At 45.8% G+C, this 13610-nt stretch overlaps 1 protein-coding gene across 2 annotated transcripts in view; it reads left to right on the top strand.

Annotated features, from left to right (window-relative positions):
• The window catches only part of TRIM54 (tripartite motif containing 54), a 25610-nt gene continuing 12000 nt past the window's right edge, over window positions 1-13610 (top strand). For both annotated transcript variants that reach the window (XM_025405718.1, XM_025405719.1), the window contains exon 1: window positions 1-481. In XM_025405718.1, the coding sequence (XP_025261503.1) occupies window positions 314-481 (168 nt within the window). In that variant the 5' untranslated portion in view covers window positions 1-313. The remainder of the gene's footprint in view (window positions 482-13610) is intronic.

The following is a 13610-nucleotide window of genomic DNA, read 5'->3' on the forward strand; positions in this document are numbered from 1 at the left end:
AAACAGTGCTACCCACAGAGTGAACAAGAGAGAGTCATTTGGGAAACAAAAGGAGGACTTTACAGAGAGAGAGGGATAGCTAAAACTACGTGAGCCTGCCGAGGGTGCAGAGCAGAAAGTAGAGACAGAAGTGTCTGAAGACTGCTATCTGGGACGAGACAAGTTGTGAAAGGGACAGGAGAGATAGCAGAGCTATTTCAAGAGTGAGCCACAGAAGGGAATCCACAGGCCGTCTGAGTGAGGAAGGGTCTACAGACAGTGAGTGAAGGCCAGGAGCAGGACCCAAGCCAGGGTAGGCACAACCACCGAGGGGATGAACTTCACCGTGGGTTTCAAGCCGCTGCTAGGGGATGCACACAGCATGGACAACCTGGAGAAGCAGCTCATCTGCCCCATCTGCCTGGAGATGTTCTCCAAACCAGTGGTGATCCTGCCCTGCCAACACAACCTGTGCCGCAAGTGTGCCAACGACGTCTTCCAGGTGGGCGCCAGGGATGGGGCAGGGCCAGGTAAAGCAATGCAGACCTGTGGGGGACTGATCAGGTCAGAGCTAAGACCCCAGAAAGTGATGGATAGAGTGCTCTCTGAGGTGGGTGGTGGCTGTTGTGGCTGGAGAGCAGAAGGGCTGGGGTCCAAGCAAATCCCAGAGCAAGCATGAGTCAGCAGCTGCCCTGCAGGCTGGCAGGTACAGCCTGTCCATAGACGGCAGCTGGAGTGCTGGGATCTGCTGAGGAAAGGAGACCCTGTGGAAACTGGGAGGGAGGGGATCCTACACCGGCCTTTTAAGAGCCTGTGCCAGACTCTGCATTCCAGTTTGGAGTTTCACACTTTGAAAGCATTGCGGAAAATACGGAGAAAAGATTAATGAGATAATGAAACATTAAAAAACAAACAGAAAAAACCCAACCCTGTGAGAAAGCTCCATAATGGCAGTAAAACGATTCGTGTTTAAGGAAAGTTCAGGGCATCCGTTGTGGGGGACAGAGTTAGACACAGTGGGCAGGAGACTGGGAACTCTCCCCAACTTGAGTTCATACCTGTTACCTCCAGATTGTTGAGTAAAGAGGCCTACTGGTTCAAAGCTATTGAGGTCACTTGACAAGCAGAGAGAAGGCAAAGAAATTTACTTTTAGAAGTCTAGCCAGTTTTGGTTTATTTGTGGTCATGGAGCCAAGCATAGCTAATCAAATTCACAGATACCATTTTAGCCACTGGTTTAGAAATAAAAGCTGCATATACCAGAATGGATTATAAGTGGGCTTTTTTTTTTCTTTTCCTGTGCTACCAGGGAGGTTCTAGTAGGCTATGAAATGGAACAGAGATCAGGGAGAGTGAGGGGCGAAGGCACACAAACACACACACACACACACACACACACACACACGCAGCCTTGCCGATTAAGCAAAAGCCCTGAATGTGGCCAGGCGCGGTGGCTCACGCCTGTAATCCCAGCACTTTGGGAGGCGAGGCCGGCGGATCACGAGGTCAGGAGTTCGAGACCGGCCTGGCCAATATGGTGAAACCCCATATCTACCAAAAATACAAAAATTAGCTAGGCGTGGTGGCAGGCGCCTGTAGTCCCAGCTCCTCAGGAGGCTGAGGTAGGAGAATCACTTGAACCCAGGAGGCGGAGGTTGCCATGAGTCGAGATCATGCCACTGTACTCTGACCTGGGTGACAGAGCAAGACTCTGTCTCAAAAACACAAAAACAAAAACAAACCCTGAATAGACCAGAGCTGGCTTAGTATGTGTGTCAGTGACATGGAACATCCCAAACAAGTATTCTTCAGTGTCAGAAATGATGAGGAAATGTGTTAAACGCAAGGGATTTTTAACCTAACCAAGAAAATACTTCCCTCTTAAGTTCCTCGGGGCAGCTTGTTTGGGAAAGGAATGGGCTGGCTAGGTCCCGCCATCCCACGATGTACCCTGTGACCCGCCCCTTGTATGTCTGCTGTGTGTCATCTTCACTGAAGACCAGCACTCTGTGGTCTCTCCTGCCATCTTCCCATTGAGGCCCATTCCCTCTCCTATTCTTTTATGTGTCCAAACCTGCCATTATTCAGCTCCAGAGTATCTCAGAGGCAGTAGATTTTCCGTCTCGGGGGACCCAGACCAAATGCTATGCCTCCTCATCCTGGGCATGAAGTCCTGCATGAGAGGCAATGCTTTGCCCACCATCTTGGTGTTTCCTTGGTCTGAGGAAATCTGAACATCCTTCAGGCTGAGATGCCTAGGAGGAAATGGCGGAAAGATTTTGCCATCCTTTCTCATGAACTTACAGTGAAACATCCTCTCACTGGAACTTGAAATGTGTGAAAACAAAGAGAAGTTTTGAAAGTTAAGGTGACGTGTCCTATAGAAAAGTGGTCAGAATGTCCAAGAGCATTCCTGGGTGCCTCTGTCGTCTGGCAGAGGGGCCCAGGAACAGTCCCCATACATGGAGGCTAGAATGTGTTCAAGTGACATGCTTGTTTAAGTCAACCCTTTCTACCCAAGCACACTGTTTCAGTTCCAGAAAGCTCTGGAATACTGATCTGGGCTCAGAGAGACCTTGGAATGGCTTGGGGCAAACCCTGTACAGAATATTTGGAGATAACGTGATACCCAGGGCTTTGGGGTGGCCCTGTGGGTCTGGAGTGATGTGTGTCGTTTGAGGTGCAGAGCAGCCCTGGCCCCTCCAAGGAGGAAGAGTGAAGAGCTCATCCCTTGCTGCTTATTTGGGAGGGCCTGGTGGGAGGCTGACCCAGTTCTTCAGCTGCACTCAAGTCTGTATATCTCAATATATCTCAGTAGATCTCCCTCGGAAAGATGAGCAGATTTAGTTTTTTCACACATTGCCTCCACATTTTGACAACTGTAGGCATAATCAGATTGTCTGTTTTCTAAGTATGGGGCAAGAATAGGACTTTTGGAAAGAATAGGACTTTTCCTCTATCTTCAAACCACTTAGGAAGAATACCCTTAGAGTGTTGCCTAGAAAGTTAACGGTTATCAAAGCGATACCAGTGTATCATTTAGAATTTGTAACATGTAAACATACTGTTTTCAAGCAGTGTAGGGGTTCATATCATGAAAAGCAAATCTGCTATTCACCTCAGACCCTCAACTGTCTTCACCAGATAGAAGCAACTATTACCAACTTTCTTGGGAATACTTCCAGAAAATTTCCACAAATCGGCACATGTTTGCATGTGTATATGTTCTCAGGCGAGACCCATCGCCCCCCACCTGCCTTTGTTCACGTGCTCGCTGTGGGTGATTGTCCGTATCCACCATTCAGATTTATGTCTTCCTTTTTAAATAGCTGTGTAGTTTTCATTGTTATGTCTGGACCACAGTCTACTTAATCTGTCCTCTAAAACATTTAGATGGTGTCCCGTGTTTTATTGTCCTAAAAACTGCCGTGATGGACAGCAAACAAGAGTTTTTGGGAATTGTGATTTTACAAGACCGAGTTAACTAGAGAGCCAGGAAGCAAAATTTGAAAACAATTTATTTTAAAATAGTGGCTACATGAGATGGCTCACGCCTGTAATCCCAACTCTTTGGGAGGCTGAGACAGGAGGATCACTTGAGCCCAGGAATTCGACAGCAGCCTGGGCAACATAGTGAGACCTCATCTCTACAAAAAAGAAAATACTGTTAGTTGAACAGTATTAAGGGGTTGGGAGGAAATCCATAATCTTACCTCCCCAATACAGTTATTTTTATTTTTGCATATTACTTTGTTTTTTGCTTTTGAGATGGTGTCACACTATGTTACCCAGGCTGACCTTGAACTCCTGGGCTCAAGTTATCTTCCTGCCTCAGCCTCTGGAGTGCACACCACCAAGCCCAGCAATTTTTGCATATTACATTCAAGCCCATATCCCCAAACATTTTTACATAGTGGCCATCTTAATGTAATTCTTTTTAGAGCTGTAACAACTCTTTCTCTCTGAATTGAAACAGAATGAAACACCAAGGCACCACATTAACCCCCTCTAATTTCTTCCTCCTCCTTTCCCCACACTTGCACCCACTCAGCTACCAAGAACTTCCACTAAAGGAAAGCTGTTGGTGTGGGAATTTGACACAAACATCTTCCCATGTGTTTCTGTATTTGTAAATTCTATTCACTCCTAAACGGCTTTAAAGCAAGCCTTCAGTTTATTTTTATACCTGCCTCCACTTCACTGTGGGCACTTGTTTTTGAGCCTGCAACCTGTTGTAATTTAACAGACGACCAAAAGGCCTTGTAAGAAGGTTGTTCTGGAACAGCTTTTCTGGAGGATATCTGTCTACAGAGGGACTTGCAGAGGGGGATTGTCAAGAAAGGAGCCTCCTTCTCTAACAAGGGGCAGTCTAAGAGAGATGACTTTTGTTTTGCGCCACCCAAATTCCATTTCTTTATCCTCTAGTTGTTAGGACCAGGTGTCATCAGTTACAGGCCTGCCAGAGCAGATTCTACCCAGCCTGCCTCCTCGACCACTTCTACCCATTCTGAAGGCGCCAGGACTTCTTCAGTCCAACTTTGGGCCGGTCTCCTTGATGCGAAATCGGTTCACCAAAATTTTGTGAATTGCATTAAATTTGTAGCAGGGTTAGGGCTCTTCTGTAGGGAAGAATCTTGATTTAGTGAGAACGGAAACCTAGATTGAGGCTTAGCACTCCTGGATTCTCCTCTGATGGGTTTCTTTGTTAATTTGCCACACAATGTAGTCAGGCTATTTCATCACTTCAAGCCTGTTTACATGACTATAAATGAAAAGGGTGTTTATTTATTTATTTATTTTTATTATTTTTATTTTTTTTGAGATGGAGTCTCACTCTGTCACCCAGGCTGGAGTGCGGTGGTGCAATCTCGGCTCACTGCAAGCTCCGCCTCCCGGATTCACACCATTCTCCTGCCTCAGCCTCCCGAGCAGCTGGGACTACAGGCGCCCGCCACCACGCCCGGGTAATTTTTTGTATTTTTAGTAGAGACGGGGTTTCACCATGTTAGCCAGGATGGTCTTGATCTCCTGACCTTGTGATCCGCCCGCCTCAGCCTCCCAAAGTGCTGGGATTACAGGCGTGAGCCACCGCGCCTGGCCTATTTATTTATTTTTGAGACAGGATCTCATTCTATCACCCAGGTTAAGTGCAGTGGTGTGATGATGGCTCACTGCAGCCTCGAGTTCTCAGGCTCTAGCCATCCCTCCCACCTCAGCCTCCTAAGTAGCTGGGACAGCAGGCATGCACCACTCTGCCTGGCTAATTTTTTTGTAATTTTTTGTAGAGAAAAGGGTCTATGTTGCCCAGGTTGTTCTCCAGCTCCTGGACTCAAGGGATCCTCACACCTCAGCCTCCCAGAGTGCCGGGATGAGCCACTGTGCCTGGCAGAAAAGGGTGTTTTAAACTGATTTTTTTTTTCCCCAGAGACAGGGTCTCAGTCTGTCGCCCAGGCGGAGTGCAGTGGCACGATCATAGCCCACTGTAACCTTGAACTCCTGGGCTCAAACAGTCCTCCTGCCTCAGCCTCTCAAGTAGCTAGGACTACAGGCATGCTCCCCCACACCCAGCCAATTTAAAAAAAAATGTTTTTGTAGAGACAGAGTCTTACTATGTTGCCCCGGCTGGTCTCAAACTCCTGGCCTCAAGCGATCCTCTCAGTTCAGCCTCCAAAAGCTCTGGGGTTATAGGCGTGAGCCACTGCACCTGGCCTTAAACTGACCTTTAACATCTCTTGCAATTCTAATGATTTGGTTTCACAAAGTCGAAGATATTTTTGTGGCTTTCCATTTTTTGAGGGCTTTCCATTCTGTGCCCACTGCCCTAATTTGGCCCACTCTTCTGCTCATCGCTCCTCCTTCCAAGCAGTAGGGCTTGGTTTACCAGCCCCTTGGGCCAGACTCTTCCCTAGGTTCTGCCGCCCATAGCTAGCCCTCCGTTTACAGTCCCTCTTATACCTGCAGCTCAGCTTTTACCAAAACCTGGATTCTTCTCAGGCTCTTCGGCTTTTCTCCAAATGTCTGGTCTTCTGCCCGCCGTTTTCCCAAGGTTTTTCCAGCATATTCTGAGTGTCTGGCTCACAGAACTTACACGGTCCATCATTCATCATTGGCCAAGCCTTCAGGTTGGGGGAAATAGCCTCCAAAAAGCCCCCTTTGCATCCAGAACCTGTGTCCCAAATTAGCACCTCTCTGGATAGCCAGGGAGGAGAGAAAACATTCTGACATAAGTATGGATTTGCTAGACTAGCTGCATTTACAGAGCATCTTTCGAGATGGAACATTTCTATTAGATGCTATGGAACATTACAAAGGAAATAGCAGGCGTCGTAAAGCCTAAAAGAGAGAAAGAGAGCTCGTGGCATATATTCTACACAACAGCCTTGAACATAGCCTAGAATTAAATTCCACATATTTGTTCCACTCCATCTTATCCTTCACAGTGGAGAAAGAAGTCATTTCATACCCTGTGGTTCTGTGTGGTCATTTCTTTTTAAGGTCTAGATTAGGATTGTTAAGAGTCCTCTGTGTTTGTGCAGTGCCTTATAATTTATAGAATACTTTCACAAACATGATTCCATTTGAGTTAGATCGAATGGACATTATCTCCGTTTTACAGAAGAGAACACAGGAAACAGGTCACAGTCACACAAACAAAGGGACAGACTAGGGACATAAATCTAGGTGTTCTGTTACATTTCCTAGAGTGATGGAATTTCCTCTACACACCACATCATTGGCACATGAAATTTTACTTTATGGGGCTGGCTTCCTTGCATAAATGTAAGATTGAAGGAAAGAACAAGACATTTATGTGTATAATAGAACCAATCAGTTATCTCTTAGTCTCGAAATTGAAAGATAAACAGAAGCAGAAGATAGGATTTTTCTAACTGGATATTAGTCAGCTGAAAGATCTTTAGCCTAATGTAGAGACTGTCAGCTATGAAGATGTATTAAGGAAGTTATCATGTATCCCCTAGAGTATAAAATCCTTATTTGTGATGAGAAAATTGAGGGACTTATAATCAGGATAAGAAGTAATTTTTTGTGTGTGCCATGGACCAATTTGTCAGTGTGTGAAACCTATGGATCCTTTCTAATAACAATATTTTTAAATGCGTACCATATAATACATATGATTATAAAGGAAACTGATGGCATTAGAATACAGCATATATTCTCAATGGGAGCGATATTGCTCTCAAGGGGAAAAAAATTGATTCTTGGAAGGGGGCTCTTGTTGCCCAGGCTGGAGTGCAATGGCGCCTTCTTGGCTCTCCGCAACCTCCACCTCCCCGGTTCAAGCGATTCTCCTGCCTCAGCCTCCCAAGTCGCTGGGATTACAGGCACGTGCCTGGCTAATTTTGTATTTTTAGTAGAGACGGGGTTTCTCCATGTTGGTCGGGCTGGTCTCAAAACTGCCGACCTCAGGTGATCCGCCTGCCTCGGCCACCCAAAGTGTTGGGATTACAGGTGTGAGCCACCACACATGGCCAAATTTTACTCTTTTTATGTGTAAAGGGTAGATAAGCATGCGGTACATAAACAGATGCACAGTATATCTATGATGTTAATATTTAATGGGGGGAATGGGAGCTATTGGGAGGAAATGTCTAAAAAGGATCCTGAGCAGTGGGACACACCTACAGTCCCAGGTACTCAGGAGGCTGAAGCAGGAGGATCGCTTGAGCCTAGGAGTTTGAGGCCAGCCTGAGCAACATAGCGAGACCCTATCTCTCTCTCTCTCTCTTTTTTTTTTTTTTTTTTCTGAGGCAGAATCTCACTCAGTAGCCCAGGCTGGAGTGAGGTGGCTTCATTTCGGCTCACTGCAAACTCCACCTCCCAGGTTGAAGCGATTCTCATACCTCAGCTTCCCGAGTAGCTGGGATTACAGGTGCATGCCACCATGCCCGGCTAATTTTTGTATTTTTAGTACAGACAGGGTCTCACCATGTTGGCCAGGCTGGTCTCAAACTCCTGACCTCAAGTGATCCGCCCGCCTTCCTGATTTTTGCCATAACTATGTACCACCTGTACTATAATTTAATAGTTCTATTTTAAAACACTCACTTTTAGGCTGGGCGCAGTGGCTCACACCTATAACCCCAGCACTTTGGGAGGCCAAGGCAGGTGGATCACTTGAGCTCAGGAGTTTGAGACCAGCCTAGACAACATGGTGAAACCCTGTCTCTACTAAAATATAAAGAAATTAGCCGGGTGTGGTGGTGAATGCCTGTAGTCCCAGCTACTCAGGAGGCTGAGGCTGGAGAATCACTTTAGCCTGGATGGCGGAGGTCGCAGTGAGCCGAGATTGTGCCACTGCATTTTAGCCTGGGCTGCAGGAGTGAAACCCTGTCTCAAAAACAGACAAAAAAAAAAATGACTTTTAAACCTTAAATATTTACTTTATCCGTATTCTACACAATGAAATCCATGAAAAATTGTCAGTTTTGTGGGCTGTTTTTTTTCCTAATATGCATTAGAATTAATACATAAAAAATCCACTTTGGAAGGCCGAGACGGGCGGATCACGAGGTCAGGAGATCGAGACCATCCTGGCTAACCCGGTGAAACCCCGTCTCTAGTAAAAAAATACAAAAAAATAGCCGGGCGAGGTGGCGAGCGTCTGTAGTCCCAGCTACTCGGGAGGCTGGGGCAGGAGAATGGCGTAAACCCGGGAGGCGGAGCTTGCAGTGAGCCGAGATCCGGCTACTGCACTCCAGGCTGGGCGACAGAGCGAGACTCTGTCTCAAAAAAAAAAAAAAAAAAAAAAAAAACATAAAAAATCTTGAACATCCATCCCCATACCACCTCCAATCTTCATGCTTATTATCATCAGTATCATACCATATTTTGGGAAATACAATGAGGGCCTCTAAGCAATATGAGCCAGAGGCCCTGGAAAGTCCGAAGAATAAACTTTACTATTTTATTACAAGTCAAATGTAGTCTTAATGCCAAAAAGCACACGTATGTAAATATTGACCAGAGAGACTAGCAAAGGAAATGGGGTTAGGATTTGGCTGGGGGCTAGCATTGCTGAAGCAATCACAGAAGGGAAGGGCTGCCCTGGAGGTTAAGAAGAAAGCCAGCCAGGCCCCACAGAGGATATGGCCGGAGGAACTGGACTTGTGAATCAGGAGGGAACTCTGGGACTAGGGGATGAAAGGCTACATGGAAAATACTGGACTGTGGTGTCCGCAGCAGGGAGTGGCACCAGCCCTGAGCCAGACGGTGAGGAAGGCAGAGGTGCCGCCTCTCCCCACCGCCCTGCCCTCTGAGCTCATACACTCCCAATTTCTCTCTCCCAAGAAAGAAATTCTTCAAAGGACTTAGGGTTGGACTGCCTGAGTACTGATGCCTCTTAGCCCTCTGGGCTTCAGAAGAAATGCAATGACTAACCAGTGAGATGAGCTGCTAAAGAAATTGCTTTGGCAGGCAGGAGAGTGGTGAAGAGGTAGTGTCAGTGTGCCTCCTTCAGTTCTGGCTGTCGGGAGTTTGAAGGAAGACATTGGCCAAGATAACCCAAGTCCTGATTACTTTTTTCTTTCTAAAAATGGTAAGCCTGGCATGGGGGCTCACCCCTGAAATCGCAGCACTTTGGAAGCCTGAGGTAGGAGGATCGCTTGAGGCCAGGAATTTGACATCAGCCTGGGCAGCCTAGCAAGACCCTATCTCTGCAGAAATATTTTTTAAAAATTAGCTGGGCTTGGTGGCACACCTGCAGTCCCTGCTACTCAGGAGGCTGAGGTGAGAAGATCCCTTGAGCCCAGGAAGTTGAGATGACAGAGAGAGAGATCTTGTCTCAAAAAAATTTTTTTTATTTTTGTAAAATGCACATGAAGTGAAATGTACCATCTTAACCATTTTTTAAATGCACAGTTCAATGGCATTAAGTACATTTACATTGTTGTAAAACCGTCGCCACTATCCATCTCCAGAACTTTATCACCACCCCAAACTGAAACCCCACACCCCTTAAACAATACCTTCCTACTCCGCCTCCTTCCAGCAACCGGCAACCACCATCCATCCTATGCCAGGTGCCTCATTTAAGAGGAATCATACAATATTTGTCCTTTTGTATCTGGCTTATTTTGCTTAGCATAATGTCTTCAGGGTTTATCCATGTTACAGGCTGCAGATCTAGTTACTTTTAGCTGATAATTTCTGTTGTAATCTATGTGACTTTTATCAGCATCATCCATTCTACTGTGTCAAATGTGTATTTTTTTCTTTGTTGATATGTACTTGATTTCTTTCCTTAATTCTGCCAGCTCTCTTTCATTCTCCAGCTTTCATCACTTATATCTCTTTGTTTTTGTTATTTCTTTTAAAATGGTATATCAAAATGGCATTGATTCTTGGAGTATCTGTCCCTTGTTTGTCAAGTTTTCTTTTTTCTTTTATTTTTGTATTATCTGGTTTGCATCTTTTGTTGGATTCTGTCTGCTTATCACTCCTCTTTCATCAGGGTACTTTTATCTGGAGCTGAAGGTGAATTCTTGACTCAACCCACTGTGTTTATCTTGGCTTTCTTTCACTGACCTCTTAAATATAAGCTGCCTGGTTGGATGTTGTCATTGGTTTGCAATCTCTCTTTAGTTCTGTGCCTTCTTTGGTGAATAGAGGGGAATGACCTGAATTAATAGGTAGTTGAGTGTCTCAGTTTGGTTATGTTGTCTCAGAATATTTTTCACGCAGAATCCGGTGACTTATCTACCATAGAGGCACACACAGGTCCATGGGAGGAGGTCTCCCCTGAGACTTGAGCTATTTCCTCTCCATTTCACAGACAAACAGGTCATTCTGGTTGAAAGCAACCATGGCACACAGTGTTTTAATTTGATGAGTCATCTTTTGTTTATCTTTGCTTAAATAGCTTTAGCCTACCATTGCATAGTTGGTTTTCAGGCTGTAGTTTCTTTCCTCTGTGAAGGTTTGAGGTTTGTTCCTTCATTACCCTTTTACTTGTTTTACTTTAAAAAATTTAAAAAAACAAAAACAAACAAACAAACAAACACCAGCCAGGCGTGGTGGCTCACACTTGTAATCCCAGCATTTTGGGAGTCTGAGGTGGGCGGATCACCTGAGGTCAGGATTTCGAGACCAGCTTGGCCAACATGGGGAAACCCGGCCTTTACTAAAAATACAAAAAATTAGCTGGGCATGGTGGCGGGCACCTGTAATCCCACCTACTCGGGAGGCTGAGGCAGGAGAATCACTTGAACCCGGGAGGTGGAAGTGGCAGTGAGCCGAGATCCTGCCACTGCACTCCACCCCGGCAACAGAGTGAGACTCTGTCTCAAAAACAACAACAACAACAACAAACTGCCTCTGCCTGAGACTCAGAGAGATGAATATTAGCTCTAAGGGATTTTTTGTTTTGTTTTTTGTTTGTTTGTTTTGTTTTTGAGACAGGTCTCACTCTGTCACCCATGCTGTAGTGCAGTGGCGTGATCACAGCTCACTGCAGCCTTGACTTCCTGGGCTCAAGTGATCCTCCCACCTCAGCCTCCCAAGTACCTGGGACTAAAGGCATGAGCCACCTTACTTTTTCTATTTTTGTGGAGATGGGATTTCACTGTACTGCCCAGGCTAGTCTTGAACTCCTGCACTCAAGCCATCCTGCTGCCTTGACCTCCCAAAGTGTTGGGATTACAGGCGTGAGCCACCATGCACAGCCTGGCCTAAGTTGTATTGTGTCTGACAATGGAACACAATGATTATTAGGACAGGCTCTGGAGTCAAGAGTGCCTAAGTTCCAGTATTGGCTTTGCCACCTATTAGCTCACAACCGTGTACAATTTATTTAATTTCACTGGGACACAATTTCCTCATCCTTGAAATGGGGCTAAGAGTATTACCTACTTCAGGGTCAGGCACAGTGGCTCACGCCTGTAATCCCAGCACTTTGGGAGGCCAAAGGCGGGTGGATCACGAGGTCAGGAGATTGAGACCATCCTGGCTAACATGGTGAAACCCTGTCTCCATTAAAATACAAAAAATTAGCCGGGCGTGGTGGCAGGTGCCTGTAGTCCCAGCTACTCGGGAGGCTGAGGAAGGGGAATTGCTTAAACCTGGGAGATGGAGGTTGAAGTTAGCTGAGATTGCACCACTGCACTCCGGCCTGGGCGACAGAGCAAGACTCCGACTCAAAAAAAAAAAAAAAAAAGAGTACTACCTTCTTCAGGGTTGATATGATTAAATGAACTAATATAAATGAAAGACTTAGAGCAAATCCTGGCTCAATAGTTGTTAGCCATTATTATTCTATTTCTTGTAGTCTAAGTTAGGGATGATTGTTCATCTCCTCGACCATCTTTTTTTTTTTTTTTTTGAGGCAGAGCCCTGCTCTGTTGCCCAGGCTGGAGTGCAGTGGTGCAATCTCAGCTCATTGCAACCTCTACCTCCTGGGTTCGACTCTCAGGTTTGAGCAATTCTCCTGCCTTAGCCTCCCGAGTAGCTGGGATCCTGGAGGGATCCTCAACCGTCTTTACTAGAAGTTCTTGAGGAATAAATTCAATAATGTCTGGAAAACCCGTGACACAATGCTTTACACATAATAAGCCCTCAAAACATTTTTTTTTTTTTTTTTGAGATGCACTTTCACTCTTGTCGCCCAGGCTGGAGTACAATGGCACGATCTCGGCTCACTGCAACCTCCATCTCCTGGGTTCAAGCGATTCTCTTGCCTCAGCCTCCCGAGTAGCTGGGATAACAGGCGTCTGCCACTGCACCCAGCTAATTTTTGTATTTTTAGTAGAGATGGGATTTCACCATGTTGGCCAGGCTGGTCTCGAACTCTTGACCTCATGATCCACCCGCCTTGGCCTCCCAAAGTGCTGGGATTACAGGCGTGAGCCAGCGCGCCTGGCCTCAGAACATTTGTTGCATGTTAAGTAATGAGTATCCCTGCCTTTGTGGCTCAGGAAGAGGAAGGGTGCAGTGAGGGATGGAGGTTGGGGAGAGAGGCTGCCCACGAGTTTATCTTTGCTGTGGGATATAGGTCCCCTTTCCTCCCATTCAAGTACCTCTATATGCTTACCATCAGCAAATCAAAGATAAGAAAGACAGGAGCCTACAGCCTTAGAGTTCTCCCAACACCTCTTTCCTCACTTGGATTCTAAATATTGAAAAGTAATTGTATTAAGCAAACAAAAGGCAAGTGATTACACACTTTAACACACTCCCTAAACTAAACTCAACAATATTCATACATTTCTAGCTACTGACAAGGCAGATATACAAACATGCCTTGAATTATCTCAAACTAATCTGCCCAGGTTTATGATGGGCTAAAGGTTAACATGATTCTCAAGAAATCCCAAGAAAGATGTGGTATTTATGGCACACACCTGTTACTCTCCCCAAGATAAGCTGCTTAGTTCATAGTGGGTCCACATTTCATGCCTTGCCTACAGCCCTTGCTACCAAAGGATCAAATAAGACCCTTGACTTGGCTGACTCTGTGCGTGGTGGGGTGTTGCTGCACACATGCAAGGGGCCTTCCAAACTGTCTTCTGGTTGGTGTGTGGTATAAGGGTTTGGAGAATTTCATGCATCCCAGTTGTAGGAAGTGCATCTCAATATGCTAGGTCATAGGTGACCACTGTCTCCATTATTCTCTA

Source organism: Theropithecus gelada, chromosome 13, assembly GCF_003255815.1.
Source record: "Theropithecus gelada isolate Dixy chromosome 13, Tgel_1.0, whole genome shotgun sequence".
Lineage (NCBI taxonomy): Eukaryota > Metazoa > Chordata > Mammalia > Primates > Cercopithecidae > Theropithecus > Theropithecus gelada.